The sequence below is a fragment of the Terrapene carolina genome, unplaced genomic scaffold (genome assembly GCF_002925995.2).
Source record: "Terrapene carolina triunguis isolate 2854851 unplaced genomic scaffold, T_m_triunguis-2.0 Scaffold93, whole genome shotgun sequence".
Classification (NCBI taxonomy): domain Eukaryota; kingdom Metazoa; phylum Chordata; order Testudines; family Emydidae; genus Terrapene; species Terrapene triunguis.
The window spans coordinates 428325-449070 of NW_020664444.1; the positions used below are offsets into that span (position 1 = coordinate 428325).

General features: G+C 49.9%; 1 protein-coding gene across 1 annotated transcript in view; it reads right to left on the reverse strand.

Annotated features, from left to right (window-relative positions):
• Positions 1-746: 746 nt before the first annotated feature.
• Positions 747-20746, reverse strand: part of IL21R (interleukin 21 receptor) — a 28673-nt gene continuing 8673 nt past the window's right edge. Inside the window, exons 3-9 of the mRNA XM_024215561.2 lie at positions 16503-16608; positions 15473-15678; positions 14444-14595; positions 11886-12063; positions 10147-10234; positions 9017-9101; positions 747-1664 (exon numbers count right to left, since the gene is read on the reverse strand). Of these exons, the coding sequence (XP_024071329.2) occupies positions 747-1664; positions 9017-9101; positions 10147-10234; positions 11886-12063; positions 14444-14595; positions 15473-15678; positions 16503-16608 (1733 nt within the window). The remainder of the gene's footprint in view (positions 1665-9016; positions 9102-10146; positions 10235-11885; positions 12064-14443; positions 14596-15472; positions 15679-16502; positions 16609-20746) is intronic.

The following is a 20746-nucleotide window of genomic DNA, read 5'->3' on the forward strand; positions in this document are numbered from 1 at the left end:
GGTCAGGGCTTCATTATAGACAGACACATAGTCCCTGCATTTCTTGCATAAATCTACAAGCCGCTACAATGCTATAATTAACGTGCTTAGAAGGTATTTTAAAAGATGTTGCTTAAAGAGGCAGCCCCTAAAGCGGTGAGAATTTGTCTGGAGTTGGAAGGTGTTGCTTTGCTGAGAAACTATGACATTAAGATGTAGGTTCAAAGAATGAGGGAGTAAGATTCTGGTCTGCAGAATATACAGTCACGCCTGACTGGAACTTAGTCCTGAAACTTGAGTTCTGCTCAGTTTCTTGCACACCTAAAATTTGGGTGATGATGCTTACAAAAGCTCTAAATGCCACCAAACTCTCAGGCCGAGTGAGACTAGTGAGGAAGAGTCATTTGAAAGTTTCATACTCTCTTTATAAACATGGCTTCAAAATCTTGTGCATTTCCCCAAGCTAAAGGTCCATTCCCAGGGTGCAGCTGCTTTTCCTGCATGGAAGAAATGAAATTCCATAGCTCAATGTGCACCACTCTGACCAGAGAAGCTGTCAAAAAGTGATCATGTCAGATCTGATGTGACATGAACCTAGGTGGATAGCAGTAGAAAAAGGCAAATTTCTGTGCAGCTGCTAGTTTAAGTTGCATGAGATACAGGCTGCTTGCACTAAGCAAATTTGGTTCTGTTCCCGTTGTGCTGCATAGTTTTTCTGGGCTCCTGTATTAGTGCACAGGCTTGGAAATGGCAAGGAGCACGAATCCTTAGTTTGTCTGCGTCCCACTGGGCGGTGTGGCAGAGCGACAGGAGACCCACTGTTTGACGTAACTCCGTGGGAAGTCCTCTCCTTCATTTTCGAGTGTGATGGATCCAGAACTACAGCCTGAATTGGTCTGACTGCTTTTCTCAAATTCACACTCGATTGGACTCCCACAATCTGAGTCCACAAATCCACTGTCAATGGTATCTAAATCTAGGCAAATTGCTGGGTAACCATCACCAGTTCGTGTATTAGGAGAGAAAAAGTCGTAAGGGCCATCGCTATAGGAAACACTTTCACCATCTGGAGAAGGCAGAGAAGCTGGACTTTCTAAATCCCACTGCTCATGATGCAGACAAAGGGCCTCTAAAATACTCCCCATCCCTCCTCCCAGGGCCTCGGCCATCAGATGGTGCACCGAGGGACTTGCATTCCTCCATGAGTGCTCCATAGACACGGAGCCCGAGGAAATTATGTTATCTTGTGCACTCAGGGCAGCCAGAGGCAAACTGCTGGAAATTTCACTGTTATCACCGTCAAGATTAACCTTGGGGTAGCCATCCTCTCCATCAGCATCCAGATGCTCATGATCCCTGTGAGCATTGTTACAGTTGCATTGTGAGTAACAAGGTGTAAATTCATCAGCCACAGTTACGGTGTCAATAGAGAGATGACCATATGACTGGTCCTGTGTCCCACTGCTACTGTTCAAACTGGACAGACGGGACTGGCTGTCCTGACCGTGCATGGCCAGGCAAGACACGCAGGTCTTGCGAGGGTGATCTTTATTGAGTTCTTTCAGCTCCTCAGCAGCAGTGTTGTGGGAAAGGTGTTTGCTGTAAACTTCTAAAACTTCTGGAAGGACAATCCCCCACTCAAAGAAATCCAGTGTTGCTTTGGTACAGGATGCACCAACCCATTTCTGCACAGAGACACAAGGAGAGAGGTTATTAACGCTGCACTCAGTGGTGGCCGGCAGCTGGAAAATCGCATTGGTATGGGCCGGGGTGGTATGAGGTGGCAGTGGGGCTGTGGCTTGCGGCTGCCCCAGGACCTGATTTGTTTTTCAGAGGGAAATCGGACTCTTAACCGACCGGGAATGGCAAGAATTTCAGTGGCATTATTACCAAGCCCAGCAGCCACAGGAGAATTATCTGTAAGTCAATTCAATTAGGTAGTTTTATCTAGTTCTTTGTTTCATTGTTTTGTACTTGCCCCTCAAGCTTGGAGTGTGTCCCTGCCTTTGTACTCTGCTGGTCAAGCTCCTGGCCTGGCCTTTGCTCCCTCATCACACAGCCCCTACCCCGTTCCGGGACCCTGCCTCCTGCTGCACCCGACCCAGCAAGCCCAGCCTTAGTGCTCTCTGGCATCCTCTCACACACACGGCTCTGCTTGCTGGTCACGCTGCCCCCATGTCTAGAATGCCCCAAACCCCGTTTGCTGCAGCACTGCCCTGGCCTCTGCTCCCTTAGGAGTGTACATGATCCGAGTTTCTTTGTGTGACCTGCCCAGCCCCAGTACGCCCCCCTCTGCTCTGTTCTCGCCCTCACTTGTCATGTCCTGTGTACATTATGATTTAGCTCATAAGCGCCTAGGGGCTGGGACACATCTGTCTGAAGTGGGTGGGGGGGGCCTCATGCTCGGTGGGCACGGCCCAAAGAAGAATAAATACTTCATTGTCTTTATTTCACAGCCATCACTCCTGGCTGAATCCTCTAATTCTCTTTGAAACTCTAGGGGCTTGTCTACACTATTGCTAAGGTTGATGTAACTTACGTCACTCAGGGGTGTTAAAAAACGACCCCCCTGAGCGATGTACGTTACATCGACTTAAACCCGTGTCCACACCATGCTATGCTGGTGGGAGACGCACTCCCGCCAACATAGCTTCCGCCTCTCGTTGAGGTGGAGTAATTACATTGACGGAAGAGCACTTTCCCGTCAGCATTGTGCCGGCGCGGTAGTGAAGATAAGCCCTAGCTAAAACCAGATGTTGTTCCAATGGCCCTGTACTAATTAATATCAATCATTTATATTGCAGAAGTGCCCAAACTGTGCTGGGTGCTCTACAGATATCTAGAAAAACACAGTTCCTGCCCCAAACTACTCTCAGTCTAACTAGACAGAGCAGTGAAACGTTGGGGGTCAGGTTTGGAATACTGCTTGTTACCGTCTCACACGCGACATGGAAAACATACATTTAAAGCTGCAATCATAAGGTTTATGCTGATTACTTGATTTTTAACCCTGGCTGTCTGTGAGATGTAAAGGGTAGGAATGGGCAGGTGCTCAGACGTGCAAAAGGCTGTTTACAAAAAAAGCGCAAACCCCTTTTCTTGGCGTTAAACAGGCAGAAAGTACTTGGTGCTCGCCCGCTATCTCTCACTCCTTCTCCCAAGGGTCCAGTTCCACTCAGCGTGCAACAAGAATTGTACGAAATAACTAGTAAGCACTACTACTCTGCTTTCAGTTCTGTCTGTATTTCTTACAATATGTTCTCTAACAACGCTGTCTGCACTTAATAATGGGAAGCACTGATTCCCTGCCAGCCAGATCCAGGACTAGCGTATGCCGGGCACATCCACAGACAAAAATGGAGAGACCCTTCATTCCACCAGCTCTGGACGGGGCTGGTGTGGGAATCGTGATGGAATAAATGGGCCTAGAGAGCCAAAGGTGCTGGGATACCATCCTCTGTACACAGAGCAGCTTTGGAGCTGGTATTTTTCATTCTTCTATAACTCAGAAATTACTGAACAGATTTTAATTGAACTAAAAATAATAATAATAAAAAGACAACCACCAGCCCTGGGCTAAGCCCCTCCCTGGGGAGAGCAAAGAGCTATGGCGGGATCCTCACAAAGTAAAGAGTAAGTGAAAACAAAGCCATAAGTGACCCTCACACCCCCAGCACTTGCTACCCACAGCTGCTACCAAGACTCCAAAGCATTTAAGAAGGGACAAGCGGGACAAGTCTACTGAGTGTTGGGCTCCCACTGCCTTGTCCCTCAGTGCTACCTGAAGAGAATTTCTCAGCTGCCTGGTTTTGTGCAGACAGACTGTGGTTGAATGTGTCCTAGAACAGTTGTTTTTTGCCAGCTGGTAATAAAGTCCCTGTTCAGGTGTTAGCAAGGTCACCACATCCTCTGTAGCTCCCTTGTCTGTGCATTTCGTGCTGCGGCTGATAACTGTGTGGGCGACTGTTGCTTTATTCTGCAACTTTATTAATTTCCCAGAAGTTTCTCAGCTTCACCATTTTGTAACTTAGAAATGAATGACCTTTCATTCCCTCTCAGCAGCCCAACGAGGAACAGAGCGGGCAAAACCCTCTGTCCCAGTCCGATGGAGAACGGCTGTCACTTTTCCACCCCAGAGCAGGAAGTGACCTCTCTCCAGAGCGCTGAGAGATCCTTTGGGATCAGCAGTGCTCAGGGCAGGGCTGCTAAGGACAATGAAAAAGAGTCACTGCAGTTTGAACACCTGTCGCCTACGGGGTTGGGGGTTATCTCAGGGGCGCTGGTTTAACCCAAACTGACACCAAATCAGCAAATGTCTCCAAATGTACATTCCTTCCATGCAACAAACAGGAAAGCAGTTCCCCCAAGGCCGCTCCTCTGCTTCCCCAACCTGCCCTATCTCAGTGGTTGGTCAGCACGACCCCTGCCTCGCCCCCTCCTTTCAGGGTAGTAAGTAGACTTGGCTGCACTTGCTGAGCTCCCAGCGGGCAGTGCCTCCCAGGGCTGCCTTGGAACCACAGCTGGGACTAGCTCCAAGCTCTTGTCTGACTTGGCTCAGCCTCCGGCTAAGGCGGGGGGGCAAACCTTTTGGCCCGAGGGCCACATCTGGGAATAGAAATTGTATGGCGGACCATGAATGCTCACAACATTGGGGTTGGGGTGCAGGAGGGGGTGAGGGCTCTGGTTGGGGGTGCGGGCCCTGGGGTGGGGCCAGAAATGAGGAGTTCAGGGTGCGGGAGGAGGCTCGGGGCGGGGGGGGGGTGAAAGCTCCAGTTGAGGGTGCGGCAGAGGTGAAAATAAGCCAGTACGGTTGGGTACGGCGTACCGGCAAGAGCCAGTACGCCGTGCCGGACTGGACCAGCTTCCCCGGCGGTGATTTCAAGGGCCCAGAGCTCCGCGGCGGCCGGAGCCCCAGGCCCTTTAATTCGCCCCTGAGCCCTGGGGCTCCCAGCCGCCTCTGCAGCTGGTAGCTCCGGGGTGATTTAAAGGCCCTGGGGCTCCCAGCCACAGCTGGAGCCCCAGGGCCTTTCAATCTCGAAAGGCCCCCCCTCTTCCGGTTGAGACCACGCCTCTTCTGGTTGAGGCCACACCCCCGCTCAGGACTCCGGCGTACAGGTAAGTCTTTTAAGTTACTTTCACCCCTGGGGTGCGGGCTCTGGGTTGGAGAGGTTTGGGGTGCAGGAGGGTGCTCTGGGCTGGGATCAAGGGGTTCGGAGGGCAGGAGGGGAATCAGGGCTGGTCCTGGGGTTTGGGGCATGGCGGGGTGAGAGCTCCAGCTGGGGGTGCGGGCTCTCGGGTGGGCTGGGGAGGAGAAGTTTGAGGTGCAGGAGGGTGTTCCAGGCTGGGATCGAGGGGTTTGGAGGGTGGGAGGGGGATCAGGGCTGCGGCAGGGGGTTGGGACACGGGAGGAGGCTCAGGGGTGCAGGCTCTGGGCAGCGCTTACCTCAAGCAGCTCCTGGAAGCAGTGGCATGTCCCTTCTCCAGCTCCTACGTGGAGGCGCAGCCAGGTGGATCTGCATGCTGCCCTGTCTGCAGGCACCACCCTTGCAGCTCCCATTGACTGCAGTTTCCGGCCAATGGGAGCTGTGGAGGCGGTGCTGGGGTGGTGGAAGCATGCAGAGCAGAGCCCCCTGGCTGCCCCTATCCGTAGGAGCCAGAGAGGGGCTATGCCACTGCTTCCAGGAACCGCGTGGAGCGGCTCTTGACCCTGCTCTCTGGCTGAAGCACCGGAGTGAGGCAAGCCCCAGACCCTGCTCCCCAGCGGGAGCTCGAGGGCCGGATTAAAATGGCTGGTGGGCCAGATCCGGCCCGCGGGCCATAGTTTGCTCACCCCTGGGCTAAGGGCACCAGAGGGGCAGGATGTGGCAGTACTTGAGGCTCCCTTTCTGAGAGTTAGTAAGAGACCTTAGCAGCCTCACACTGCTGAGAGGGAGTTTCTTCTTTACCCTATCAGAGAGCTGAGCTGGCTTACGGCCTGAAATGGGAGATATACATTTATATTGTTTATCTTCTCTACGTAACTGTGCATGCGCTTTTAGCCAGATACACAGCCGGTCCTTTTAGAGTTCTGCTAAGCCCTTGGCCTCAATGATATCTCGTGGCAGTGAATTCCACATATTTATTGTGACTTACATAAAAATTCCTTCCTTTATCAATTTTAAGTGTGTTGCCTTTCATTGTCCTTGAAGGTCCCTTTGCTCTTGTGTTATGAGAGAGGGTGAATGGGAGTGTGCAGTGATTCTCCTCTAGACCAGGCAGTATTTTGTATACCTCTGTCAAGTCCCTTCTTCTTTGTTTCCTCCGAACTAATTACACCAATCTTTTCAGTCTCTCATGATACACACTGTCTCAAGGCCTGTAATCAATTCACTTCTTCGTCTCCGAACACCTTCTATTTTTACTATATTCTGTTGGAGATGCTGTGACCACACAGCACATGGTGTGCCAGGTGCAGCCCTACCATTCATTTATGGGATGGCATAATAATATTTTCAATATACTATTCTAGTCCATTTTTGATATATTGTAATTTTCTGCAATTCTGAGCTAGCGTCTCATGGTGCAAAACTGGGAACTCATTGTGGGAGTCAGATGCTGCTTGGCTTTGGGGCTTGGGTAACCGCTCAACTATTATGCAGTAAAGATAGGGTCATGTGCAGGGAAAGTGGTTTATGCTGAGGCATCAGAATGACTCCAGTGAGAGAGACAAGATGCCAAAGTCCCCGGTGTAGATTCCACGGCTCATCAGCCTCAGGAAGAAACACCCAGGAATAAAGAAACGTGTTTCAAACTCCTCAGCAATAAGTGAGCTAAGAGGAGCGTGATAGGCTCGATAAGTTTAGTGCAGGGGCAAGAAGGGAAGTGGCGAAGTAAGGCTGAAATGGAAGAAGAGAGCAGACATCAGAAGGGGAGCTGGGAGGGGGCACTGTAATGGGAGGCATTTTTTATTTTGTTCTGCATGAACTCATGAGCAGAAAATATGAAAATTTACCATTTTAATCAACGGTCTCTTTGGGCACCTGGCTAAAGTCTCTACATTAGGGCGCAGCTGGTGTTTCTCCCAAGGGGGTCAGAGAAGAAACAGAAACAAGAAGTAGCTTTTGAAGTGCCTCTAATAAGAGCTGCTTTAACAACAGGTATTGTGCAGGAAGATGAGGTAATGTGAAATCTGCATTCGGACACTGGCATTATCCCCATTCATCCATTGTATGGCAGGGTCCCCTCTGGACTATGACTGAAAAGCACACTTGGAATTCACAGTTTTCTCGCCTCACTTTAAAGTCCATCAGAATTCCATTGTGAACCCTGCTCTTTGCATGCCATTTAGCCAGAGAGGGAAATGTTAAGGATTAAAGCAAAAAAGAGTTTGGCTGTTTTTAAGTGAGAAGAGAATCAGGGTAACAGCACTGGAATGGGTTCCCTAGGGAGGTGGTGGAATCTCCTTCCTTAGAGATTTTTAAGGTCAGGCTTGACAAAGCCCTGGCTGGGATGATTTAGTTGGGAATTGGTCCTGCTTTGAGCAGGGGATTGGACTAGATACCTCCTGAGGTCCCTTCCAACCCTGATATTCTATGATTCTATGAACTAGATAAAGTTACTGACTAAGACAGAAAAGTGCCCCTATATAAATCCATGGTACACCCACATCTTGAATACTGTGTGGAGATGTGGTTGCCCCATCTCAAAAAAAGATATATAGGAATTGGAAAAGGTTCAGAAAAGGGCAACAAAAATGATTAGGGGTATGGAATGGCTTCCGTATGAGGAAAGATTAATAAGACTGGGACTTTTCAGCTTTGAAAAGAGATGACTGAGGGGGGATATGATTGAGGTCTATAAAATAATGACTTGTGTGGAGACAGTAAATAAGGAAGTGGTTATTTACTCCTTCTCATAACACAAGAACTAGGGGGCACCAAACGAAATTAATAGGCAGCAGGTTTAAAACAAACAAAAGGAAATATTTTTTCACACAACACACAGTCTGTAGAACTCTTTGCCAGAAGATGTTGTGAAGGCCAAGACTACAACAGGGTTCAAAAAAGAACTAGATAAGTTCATGGAGGATAGGTCCATCGATGGCTATTAGCTAGGATGGACAGGGATGGTGTCCCTCCTAGCCTCTGTTTGCCAGAAGCTGGGAATGGGCGACAGGGGATGGATCACTTGATGATTCCCTGTTCTGTTCATTCCCTCTGGGGCACCTGGCATTGGCCACTGTCGGAAGACAGGATACTGGGCTAGATGGATCTTTGGTCTGACTCAGTATGGCCGTTCTTATGTTCTTATGACTTCAGAAGGATACGCACCTAACTCAGAGATAGCTGCAGCTTGACAAATGTTACTGGGCTGGTTATTTACCCCTCCAGGTCTAACCATGTTTCCAGGCTGTTACCTACAACCGCTCTCTGGATTAAAAGATCTCCTAGGGGGAATTGTTAGGGCTAACACTGGGTTCCCGGCATAAGCAGAAGACTGGAATGAGAATGGTCCTAGACTGCACCTCATAGACCACTCAGATGGCTACTGGGTATACAAGAGAGTGCTTTGCCAGCTATGTCCTGGGTGTAAAATCTTTATGATACTAAGGTGCAACACAAGAGCCATATTCTGGTGCAGTGAAAACATAGAGGCCCAAATACAAAGCAGCACGGAGAGGCTGTGCAGAGCTGGTTTAGCTCCCCTAGGGTTGTGAGTGAATCTGCTGTGCTACTGCTGTAAAAGGTGCCCCAAGGGGGTAAAATGACAAAGTGGCCAAGAAAATTGAAGATTGAAAATGAAAGTGGAGAGCTAAAGACTCCCCCAAATTATTCTCTCCACAGCCCCCAAAGCTGGCCAGCAGGCCTGCTCTTTCCACAGGCAGACACACTGGTAAATTCAAACCTGCACCCAAGTGTCACTTGAGATTCTCTTGCACTAGACTCCTCCTCCCACCGCTTCCTCTGGAAAGCCCCAGCCTGAGTGAAGGAGCTGGGCCATTTGTTTTAATTCTGCAGTGTGCACCTCTGCTCGTGGACGTGATTTGTTCCATTTATACCTTGAAATCTCCGTTGTGTACCACGTAAAGTGGTTTGAAAAAGGGAGCAGGATCCGGGATGAAAACCCCCAGCTTTTTCCATATGCTGGAACAGAAAGCAAGAGCAAGGATTCAGTGTCAGGCATGTTTCACAGGCCCAAGCCAAAGCATCTGGGATTGAGCAGCTGGAGTTGCCTGCCCAGGCCTTGCTGGGAGCCTAATTCCCCTTGAATGGGTTCTGCTAAGAAAATGGACCTATCTGCCCTCTTGGTAATGCTCCATCCTCCTGTGTCTCAGGATGGGCCAGGCTAATGGAGTTTTCGACTGGCGTGGCCTCCAGGCTCTGCTCAACAAACATGTGAGCCTGGAGCCCTGCCTCCCATAATGCTCAGCACCCCCTCCCGAAATGCTCAGGCCCCAGGCTTGTCTTGAAAAAAGGCTCCCAGCTTCTGCCCCCGAACTTTGTGGTCCTTGCCCCCCAACCCTACAAATGGTCTCCCAGGCCTGGAAATGCCCAGTGCCCAGGCTCCCCGGAGGCTACAAACCCCAGGGACCTTCCTTCCCCCAGCTTGGAGCAGGTACACTTTGCCTGGTCTGGGTTCTGCTCCCAGGTGCCCCCGTCTGGATCATTAGAGACTCTACTCTCACCTTGCCCCAGGTGCTGTGGGTTTCACACAAGCAGCAATTAGCAGTGCTCCCAATTCAGAAGGGCAGGCGAAAAGTCCAGCCCACGTGAGCATCACTGGAAGCAGGGCTCCGCTAGAGGGCAGAGTCCCCTCAGAAAGGGGAGGGCTGAGGAGTCAGCGTGCTAACAACACAGGCCCAGGAGCTAGCTTGCCACAGGCAGCAGCAGATCTCTGGGAAGGGCAGTGCTGTGGGCACAGACAGGGCTGTGAGTCCACCAAGCACTGCCCCAGTCCTGTTCACCCAGGAGATCACAGTAGAGGGCTGAGTCTTTGTGCCTTTCATGGTGGGTTACTAATGAAAGTGGAATCCCCTCCCCGCCTCCTGGGAAGAGGAACAGCGCTGTGCAAACAGTCGCTGATTAACTGCTGACTTGGACTGACAACGATCAGAAAACCTGGGACTGGGAGGTCACATAGAGCAGATGCCGAACAGAGTATTTCCCAGCACCCCCTGTGTGCTCTTACCTCTGGTGTTTGGTCAGAAACACTGTGACGGAGACAGCGACCAGAGCAAAGGCGAGCAGCGACACCAGCCATCGCACTCCTGGGCTCTCTGAGGGCAAACCAAGCAGGGTTAGTCAGTTCTTATCCTGCATTTCGGCTTCTGTCTAAAGATGCCAGAGAAAGCAGGAGAGGTCAAGGACAGAGGGGTGGAAAAGCACTGGGATCGCAACACCCCAAATCTTTTCCTGTGAGCTCTGAGGCGCTGGCCTGCGGCACAGCTCTCTGGAACTGGGGTCAGGCATTTCTTTTCCTCCTTGGGAGCCCAGATGGTATCGCTCCCATGGCAGGGGTATGGGCAGCACAGAATCTGACTGCAATCTGGGCTGTTTGTCCACAGCTCTGACAGAGCCGTATCCTGCGGACATCGCACTTTCTTGGATCACTTTCTATTAGGAGACACAGGACTCAATGTGCAGCTCCTTGTACCAAGGACCCCTGATCTGGTATTGGTCAGCTGTGTCTGATTAGCACCTGCCTGGGACACCTTCCAGGGGCTTCAGAAGTAGGCAAGGAAAGGGGGCCTGGATTATGATGCAGGCAAGTGGCCTGGGGTGCAGGGGGAGGGATGCAAAGACATCATATGGACTCATCTACAACATAAACCTACAACATAGAGCAGAAAGCACCCTTGGCATATGCCTCAGGGGAGAGCCCAGCTCTGGCAGGTGGAAGTCCTTTGCCATATGCCAATAGTCCTAGTCCCTCCCCCTGCACAACTTGAGGAAATACTCCTGCAAGGCACCGGTGGAAGCACCTTCTACCCACTTGGCCAAATATGCCACCTATGTTGCTTTGTGCACTGGCATGAGCTCTATGCAGGAGTCAGAATCACATGCTGTATAATGTGAATGCTGGATCGCTGTACCAAACCCCAGTCCTAAAAGTCAGAGCCCTGAACTCAAATCTGAAAGCAGGCTCCCCGAACCCAACCCCCTGGATCTGAATGGGGGACCCTGAACTCCAGTAGTGGAACCTGATCATGTCAGACTGTCCCGATTTCTGAAAACCATCATGATGCCAGCAGGACCCTGGAAGGCCAACATTTAAAAGAGAACTGGTAATAGCCCTCACTGCTCTGTCTTCAGATGACAGTGCCTCCCTAGTTATGTCTACCTGCATGTTAAAACCCAGGGCAGTGAGTCTCAGAGACCAGGCCCACACACCACAGTGCTAAAGTCTGCTATGTAGACATTTACGCTTGGGCTGGAGCTGAGGCCCTGAAGTCTGGGGGTGACGGGGTTCAGAGCCAAAGCTCCAGCTGCGCCCAAATGTCTGCACAGCTGTTTTAGTGCTACAGTGTGAGCCTCACAAGGCTGAGTCTGTAGACCCATGCTCAGACTTGCTGCCATGCGTTTTAAAATGCAGCATAGCCGTACCCTCTAAACTCAAGGTGTATTACGTATTGTAAAACCAATGCAAAGTGCCCAAATGACATCAGCATCAGTTTATAATCCAATACCCAGTACACCTCAACATACCCTCCCCAAATGCTCCCAAGACAAGGCGGGCATTGCAGGATGCCCAGATTAATAAATCTGGAGTCTGGCAGACCAATCTGGGGGTTTATTCGCTCCATTAGAGGGCTGAACAAGCAATGGGCTGAGCTCTGTGCTGTGACTTTCTGGAACTGTTGGCTAGCATCAGACAGGGGAGGATGCAGCAAGGACAGGAAGGCAAAGAGGGGCTGATGCTTTGTTTACCCTCAGGTTCAGTTTTCAGGGTTAGCAGGGAACTCCATTCACTCCAAACCCCCACGTAGTCAGAGCCAGGCCGGGGCTTGGCTCGCACCTGGAACTCATAGTCTGTGTCCCTCTGGAATTCCAGTGGCAGGAGCACCACGCTTCGCTCGTCCTCTGGTATCACTTTACTCTTCTGATTCTGTGCAAAGTGAAACACCAAAGCAGCTTTTAGCAGAAGTTGAGGGTTCATTCCCAGCCCCCTCTCGCTCCCCACCCCCAAAGGTTCTGTTTCTGACTAAGAAAGTGTCAGTTTCAATATTAGACCAACTAACTGTAACCTTTTAGAACCATCTGATCCCCTTGCTTTGCCTTCTGAATAGCAATGACATCTCACTAGAGACAGGCCTAAGCCCACAAAACAGACCTAGCTTGTAAGCATTCAAAGTCTTGCGGGTGTCAAGGTCTGGGTTTTTCGAGCCCATCCATCTTTATTCCAGCACTGATGGGTTAGCACTTCCCTAGTTCCTTGCAGAAGGCGATGCTTTGACCCCCAGCTCCCCTCTGAAATGCCATGCTCTGATCTATCACACTGTTGGTAGCTAGACAGGTCTGAACACATCCTAGAAAATGTCCGTGATCTCAGCTAAGAGAAACACGGAGAGCACCCACAGCCTCGCTACATACACTGCACACGGTGCCATGTGCTGCCTGCTGCTTACACACCAGAGGGGAGCAGGGAACTGTAATCTCAGTGAGGGAGCGGCAAGTACCGGCTGAGCAGAGACACTCCATAACACCCTCCTCTCTACAGCCACACGGCAGGAGCTTTGCTTTGCAGGCTGAGGGCATGGGACGCAGATTGGGGTAGACATGAGGGAAATTGTCCCCCCAAACTGGATACGATGCAGAGGCGACGCATGGGGGGAGGGCACCCAGATTTCTCCCTTGTAGTTGGTCCTGCTTCCTCCCTGTGGAGGAATGTCGGGGGGACACGAGGGGTGACACCAGGAGCACTGTGCATGCACAGCAGTTTGCCCCACAGGGGTCTGCGTAAGGGGAGGGCAGGAGAGACTCACCACACAGCCCACGTGGGGAGACTGACCGGCAGGCTGCTGCCCCCCATGAGCTCCCTAGGGGGGCAGAGAGTAACCTTGGGTGGGCGAGGGGTGCTGCCAGGAGCTCTGGGCCTGCTGGTCAGTTTCCCCACGTGGGCTGTGGGAGGGGAGGGGAGCAGAGCTCCAGCTTCAGGCCACCGAGCTGCTTCCCAACCCCAGGGAGTGCTCAGCTGCCAGTCCTGGCTGGGGCGGGAGGGGTGGGGGAGGAAGAGAAGAGGATGATGGGACGTCCCCTGCAGGGAGCCACCGGGGGCTGGGTCAGACCCACCCCCAAGAACTTCCCCTGGCTCCAGGAAGCTTTGTACCCCCCACCCTGCTTTCTGCCCCGATCACTCCTCAGCTGCAGGGGGAGGGGTCCCTGTATGGGGAGCTGGGAGCTGCCCCCCCATCTGCCTAATCTCCATGCAGCCAGCCCCCCCCCCCCCGCCGCACCTCCAGAAACTCCCAACTGAGCCCCCCACCTGAATCGCCACCCTGCCAAGCCCCACCCCCATGCACCCAGATCCCCCACCAAGCCTCACCCCTCTACCCCTTACCCCCCCAAATATAGAAGTCAAACTACGCTTATGGCTGAAGGAGAGGGACACACGGCCTGTCTGTTTCTCAGGGGGAGCAGAGTCTGCAATGCAATTTGCCTTAAGCAGTAACTCTATCGGAGAGGTTTGTACCTAGCAGTACCTAGGGTGGATGGGAGCCAGGCAGCCAGAGTCTGGATCTCTGCATAGGACCTAAGAGCCCCTAGGCTCTCCTGTCCTGTATCATCCCCATTGATTTCACATGACAGTATCATGAATGGGGACTCTTGCCTGGGGTGCTGCAGACATGACCGCAGACCCAGGAAATAGCCAGGACACGACAGGGCAGCAGAGCAGGCCTAGTGGAGGCTGGGCTTCATCAGTGGCAGCACTACATCCGTGGGCCACGGTCCCTGGAGCCTGGTGCTCAGGGCAGCACTAGGGCTGACAGCTGCACCGCAGAGTCCCCCCACTAGAACGTGCACTGTACAGTTGGGTGGCTGCAGCAGCCCCACAGCTGTGAACGTCACACTTCGCTGGGAGGGAGGCGAACCTATTTCACACTCCTTTTGCTTTCTGACAGGACAGCACCTCAGCTGAGCAGCCTCTGCTAATCCTTGGGTGGCTGCAGCATTGGCCTGGTGTACGATTCATCTGGTGTAGGACAGGCCTGAGCTAGAAGTCTTGCCTACAAAAGACAGAGCCTCTCAAACACAAGGATAAATTATCCCGACCTCCAAATCTTGCTTCAACCTTAGTTCTGTTTCCAGCCAAGACAATCAAATGAAAACACCACGTACACCCCGAGGACATCTCCTCCTCACCCACCCACATCAGAGCTCGGGATTATTATTTGACAAGTTCCTGGGCTTCTCCTGCTTTGGTTCATGCCTGCACATGTGTTCTGCTGGTACATGCAATTTCATGGGTATCCTTGCTTCCCTCTTACCTCCCAGGTGTCACTCTTCTTCTTATACCGCAGCTCATATTCCAGCTCATCATCCAAATAGTAAAACAGAGAGTTCTGATAGATGGTTTTCCAAGAGATGTTATATCCATCTGAAAACACGGCAGTCAGATTGAACGGAGGGTACGGTTTAACTGTGGGTGGGAACACAGAAAGACAAATTGTGCCGATTTTCACTGTCCTGAGACCCCCCCAGCACCGAGGAGAGGTGCACAGTCTGGGTGCAGTGGACTGGAATTGTCTCTGAAAGCAGCACCAATTACTTATTACTCATGCCCATGCAATGTCGTCCATTTTCCTGTAATCTTTTTCACACTCGTCTAGACACTAGTTACCTGAAGTTTCATTTTCAGAATAAACGGAATACTGAAACTCTGACAGTGGGTTACAGCCCTTTGTGGGTCTAGTGGGCACTCATTAACCTCACGGCTTATTGGAGGATTCAGGGTTCAGCAATATGCTGTGTGAACTGGCAGAATAGGCTATGCCAGAATCCACCCTGAACTTCCTATCATGAAGACTAACTCCCCTGTACAAGAGGTGACTCAGGAAAGAGGGAGAGGCCCTGCCTGCATTATTCTAGGGATACTTTATGCCACCAGACAGGGCAATAACTTCATGTTGCTCTTTGATTTCCCACTGGAAAGGCTGCTACAGTCCTGTATAGGGGATGTTTGTGACATGTCCAGTGGAAGTGACCCTTCACTGTCACGTCTGATTCTGGCTAAATAACTAACATCATAGTTATTTGGATCTGGAGCAGATCTGAGGTGGGAACAAGTCACCTGATACTCCAGGGACAAGCGATATCTAGGGACGGACACATGCATGCCACTCCAGCCTTGGCAGTGGGTTAGTATCCTTATGCAGTAGGCCCCCTACCTAGGAACATGCATGCACAAACCCTTGATGCTGTTTTATGCACTCAAAGGAGACTCAGAGCCACATATGCCCAGAGGCACCTGGATTTAATTACTGAAGAAAGCCAGGCTCATGATTTCTTGTACTTACTGTTCTTGCTCAGAAGAAATTCACTGCATGCTTTGGAAGTTGTGTATTGCCCATCAGCTAGCTTTGTTACATCTACTCTGAACTTGTCATCAGAAGTGAATTCCTTCAGGTCCATGGAGCATGTGTACTGAGTGTGAGTAGCAGTTCTGGACGACTGGTGGAGATTGCAGAAGTGCTCAGAAATTTTCATCTCTTCTTCAAGGAGCCTTTAAAAATCAAATAACATCCCCTCCTATTTTAATGGGGCTAGTCTGTGATTTGTTAACAGCACATAATTCAATGAGTTAGCAGAGAAGTTCATGAAAAGCAAAAGGGGCACAATTAGGTTTTCAAATGGAAATTCACTTCTGAATTCAAATAAATATTTGCAAAAAACCTTTTCCTTCTATTTACTCAGCTCTAAGCAGAGTTATGAGAAAAAAAGTGTGACTACAGGGAGAAGAAAACAGCACTGAGGTGTTGGTACATAAGGGGAGATAGGGCATTTCAAAGTCAATAGGGTGTTATAGGTTAATATACTGGCTATATATGAGCTGTGTGGTCTCTTTCATTCAGGGAAGTTTCTGTAAATGAGCTCTCATAGGATGCAAAGACCAAGAAGGGTCAAGGATTACAGTAGGAGGGGAGGTACACGGTCACAGATCTGGCCAGAAATAAACCCACGTGCTGGCACGGAGTGGGCAGTAACTTTATTAATGTCTGTGAACAAGATGGCTGAGGCCTAACATTCTGCTCCAGATGAATGTAATTCCATTGTTAAACAGCAACAGACCCAGCCTCAACCCTGAGGAGACAGAGGAGCTTCCAGGGTGGGGGAGAGGAAATGAAGCCAGCAGAGTCAGTACAGCTGTGGGTGGTGGGGTAATACAGCCCTGTTATGGAAGCCAGGAATCATGAACTCCCCTCTCTGTTGATTGGGCAATTGGCTGGCAGCTGTGAGCTGGGCAAGCTCTGGGAAGGAGAACAGCACTCTAGCCTCTGGCAAATCACAGCTAATTTCATCTTTGTTCTCTCGCTCATTAATACATACCAAGTTGCAGTGAGATTATACAAAGTCTCACTGAGGTCAGTTTTCTGGACACACGTCAGAGTTTCTACATAGTCCACAGAACACAGGAGATCTTCACAACATGTAGCTGTAAGTTCAGGGAGAGAGAATAATGCAACAGCTTCAGGGCTAGACCAAACTGCACCTCATGTCACCACACTCAGCCCTCAACATTGCACATAGCACAGCAACATGACACATCTTGCTCTCAGTGCCGGTTCACCTCCATACACAGGACTTCATGTGTATTGAGGCTTCATAGGCAGTAAACCATTTTAAGCCAGAGCTGTTTTTAATAATATCTAATTAAAGAACATTAAGGCTGCAAGTGAAGCGCTGAAAAGTCAGGAAATGCCCAAATTATGGTTGAATGTGCAACCTTAACTCTGCCTCCTTTTATGTACACTTCATGATACACCCTTTAGTTACATGCAATTATTTCTGCAACAGCTCTGACTTACTTAGTACACAGATTGGCTATGACCATGTAATGACTGTATCATGCACAATTCTGGCATTACCTAACTTTTGAGTGCTTTCATTTGCAACTGTACCATTCTTTTAATGGTTTTTGTATACAGCATTTCCAAGATTTTTAGTTTGTAGAAAAAAATCTTTTAATCATGTATTCTTTTCACTTCTCTCTGTTAATGATTTTTGACAGCTTAGCAATTGCATTGTTAGTTCTTTTTCATATCTGGCTCCAGAGGTTTGGAAAAAGCTTTTTCTGTGATCCTGGCACACAGATATTTTAATTTTGTATTTGTTATAATCTGTGTAAGATGTCGAGATGCCAAAATGATAGGCACGATTTATAAACCATTAACTAGATAACTGAAACAAGTTTCTAACATAGGGAAGAAAAATGTCAAGAAATTACATGCTGAGGTTTGTTAGTGCACTGAGTTGTAGTTGAAAACTGACATATAGCAGCATTTGATGCTGCTGTACATTATTCTGTAGAGTATTCTGATCAGATATTAGCATTTGAAATGTATTGTTATGAGAGTATTGGATCCTGAGTGGTCCTGAGCATGACGCCTAGACAGTATCTCCATGGGGTTATGCAGGTAAGAGAGATTTCAATAAAGGAGTAAAGCAGTGCTGTGCACCTCAGCAGTGTGTAGTGCTGACTGTGCTCCGGGAAAGATAAAAAGCTTCGTAGTCTATGCTAACGTAGCAATAACCAGTGTGTACATCACACAACCCCCCAGCGCCAGAGGACCCTGATCGGATTAGGACTTTTGGAGGCTACCACAGAACAAATAATAAATAAATATTACGAATATATATGTAACCCCTTTGGGGTTTAGAGAGCATGGCCCTTTAAATCTTTTTCCTAAGGGGGAGGGGAAGAGTAAGAAAAAAGGAGGGAAACTCCAGGGAGAGCGCTGGAGCTCCAGGGAGAGGGAGAGGCAGGCTGCAGGCCCTGGAAAAGTGAAGCGGCAGAGAACCTGCCCGAGGCCTGAGACGGACAGGGCCGATCGGGGACACCCCAGGACAGGAGCCAGGGGGAGCACTGTGCCAGGGAGGACTCGCCCGAGAAGGACAGGCCGGAGCTGGACCCAGTATCACGGCTGCCCAGAGCTGCATGGGGCTGTGAGAACTGGGGCTTGGGACTCTGCATTGGGAACAAGGAGGGAGGCTGGAGCTAGTTAAGTGGGGAGGGGGTCGCTCTGGGTGGCTTTGCAGAGAGCGGCAGAAGAGGGCACCGGAGGGGTTTGTTGGGGGAAAGTTCACTGGCGCCGAAGACGACCAGGAGCACCCAAGACTCACCACTGGACTGGAACTTTGCTCAGGACTCCTGACCTCTGTGTGCAGACACATTGCTCGGTGTCTGCCCTTCCAGACTGTGCTACCACTGGGCCTGTGGGGCCTTGGCTTGGATGCAGCCCTGTCTTACTGCTCCCCCTATATTTCCCCTTGTTGTTTTTCTCCTCTCATCCCTCTGTAAATAAATAGTTCCCTTGTTATATCCATTGTACTTTTCCTGTGGGGGGGTGTGTTCACTCTGGGGGGTGTGGAACAGGTGCCCCTGGGTGGAAGGGATTTCTCCTGCTGCATTCCTGTGCACGCCTTCTCTTGGCCAGAGCTGCCTGTAGAGCAGACTCCATCTTGGCCACGAGGGCGCTAAAGTTAGATATAGATATCAAATAATAAATAAATATAAAGAATAATGAAGCTGCTGCAGGAAACACAACAAATATCTGATGGTGAAATCCCACAGGATCACGCCCACAGTCAGATGGTGGAGAAGACTCTAAGCTAATTTGGTCTCTTCCGCCTACAGCCCTGTTCCTGTTTGAAAGGAGCAAAATTCCCATTACTCAAGGGCAGATTTTGAGATTGTGGCCCCTAGTAAGATCCTCTCCTCCTTCAGTGGCGTCAGTACCTGAGCTAGGGCCATTCTTGCCATGTGTCCCACTATGCGTCACTCAGAAGGTGGGCTGATAGGCACTGCTGTCACTGCAGTTTTATGGACTCTCTGTATAACTTTTCATGAGTGATGTATCCGAATATTTGGATACTAATATCTAAACTATGTCTTTAGCTTTATTAATCTAAATTTGGGTTATTGCTGGTTATGTATTATATGACTTTTAAACCAACCTTTGTACTTTTGGATAATCTAAGCACCACTGCCTTCCTTTTCCTTGACCTGTGTCTTATGTAATTTTAACATTAGCTTTCATAAACATTTTAAATCAGCTGCTGCAAAATTCCTAAGTCTTGTCAGTACTACACCAGCCATACGGTCCGCTTCTTTCTCTGTTTGCTCCTCTGCATTTTAGCTTTGCTGACAGTGAAGCTAGTGCTTGATATTAAAAAAAGCACAGATGTGTACTTCCCCTCCCCTCCCCCCAGGAGCTGTGCTCCCTTCTCCCTTGCACTTCTTAGCTGCATCTCTGTGGCTGTGTGCACTTTATCAGCCGGGCAGTTGTTTGTGAAGCTGCAGTGTGTGAAAGGCCTAAGCCAACATTCAAAACAGCCACAAGATTCAGTTTTATTTAGTGTTCAGAGTGTGGCTGAAGTGAAAGCTGCCTGCTCAGAGCTAACTGACCGAGAATGCAGCAGGCTGCACTGTGGTCTACCCACTTGTCAGATCAGCCCGAAATGCCCACCATGTCCAGCCACCTTCATATCAAATGCAAAACCCCCACAAGGATAATGCGCCTATTTTAGGGCAACACTGCACTGACTTGTGTGTCCAGTTGAGGGTGGAGAGTCTGACTGAGAAGAAGAAGCTCAAAGGAAAAGAAAACCTAAGGTTTTCCCCTGAGTTTGCTCCACTGCTTCCCTTTCTTAGTCTGTTGTTTTCTCCCATCAGGTTACAATCTGCTCTCCAGGAGCAGCCTAAGGGCACCAATCCGCAGTGGCATGCAAGACTCCAAAAAGAAGTGGGGGCACAGACTGGAAAAGAGGACAGTTGGGGATCCTCACAACACCCACCAGGATGGAAAACTGATCATCTCTAATAATTATCCTCTAGCTGGGTGGAGACCCTGGTTCACCAAGCTGTGGTCAGGCGGGCAGGGGGCTAGCCATCAGACTGTAGGGGGCAGCAGCATAGTCAAGCAGCCCGAGCCCAGGATTGAGCGCCAGGAGCGCCCGAGTTCTCATCCCGGCTCTAGTACCAACTTAGTTTGTGGTCTTGAACAAGTTGCTGTTGCACTTCAGTTTCCCCTTTTGTAAAACTGAGATCATAGTATTATTGTTATCTATTGTCTCATACTTAGACTGGAAGCTCCTAGGGCAGGGACTGTCTCTATGTTATGTGTATGTACAGCACCTAGCACCGAGAGTGGGGCCCTGATCCATGACTGAGGCCCTTAGAATCATAGAATATCAGGGTTGGAAGGGACCTCAGGAGGTCATCTAGTCCAACCCCCTGCTCAAAGCAGGACCAATTCCCAACTAAATCATACCAGCCAGGGCTTTGTCAAGCCTGACCTTAAAAACCTCTAAGGAAGGAGATTACACCACCTCTCTAGGTAACCCATTCCAGTGCTTCACCACCCTCCTAATGAAAAAGTTTTTCCTAATATCCAACCTAAACCTCCCCCACTGCAACTTGAGACCATTACTCCTTGTTCTGTCACCAGGTACCACTAAGAACAGTCTAGATCCATCCTCTTTGGAACCCCCTTTCAGGTAGTTGAAAGCAGCTATCAAATATCCCCTCATTCTTCTCTTCTGCAGATAAACAATCCCAGTTCCCTCAGCCT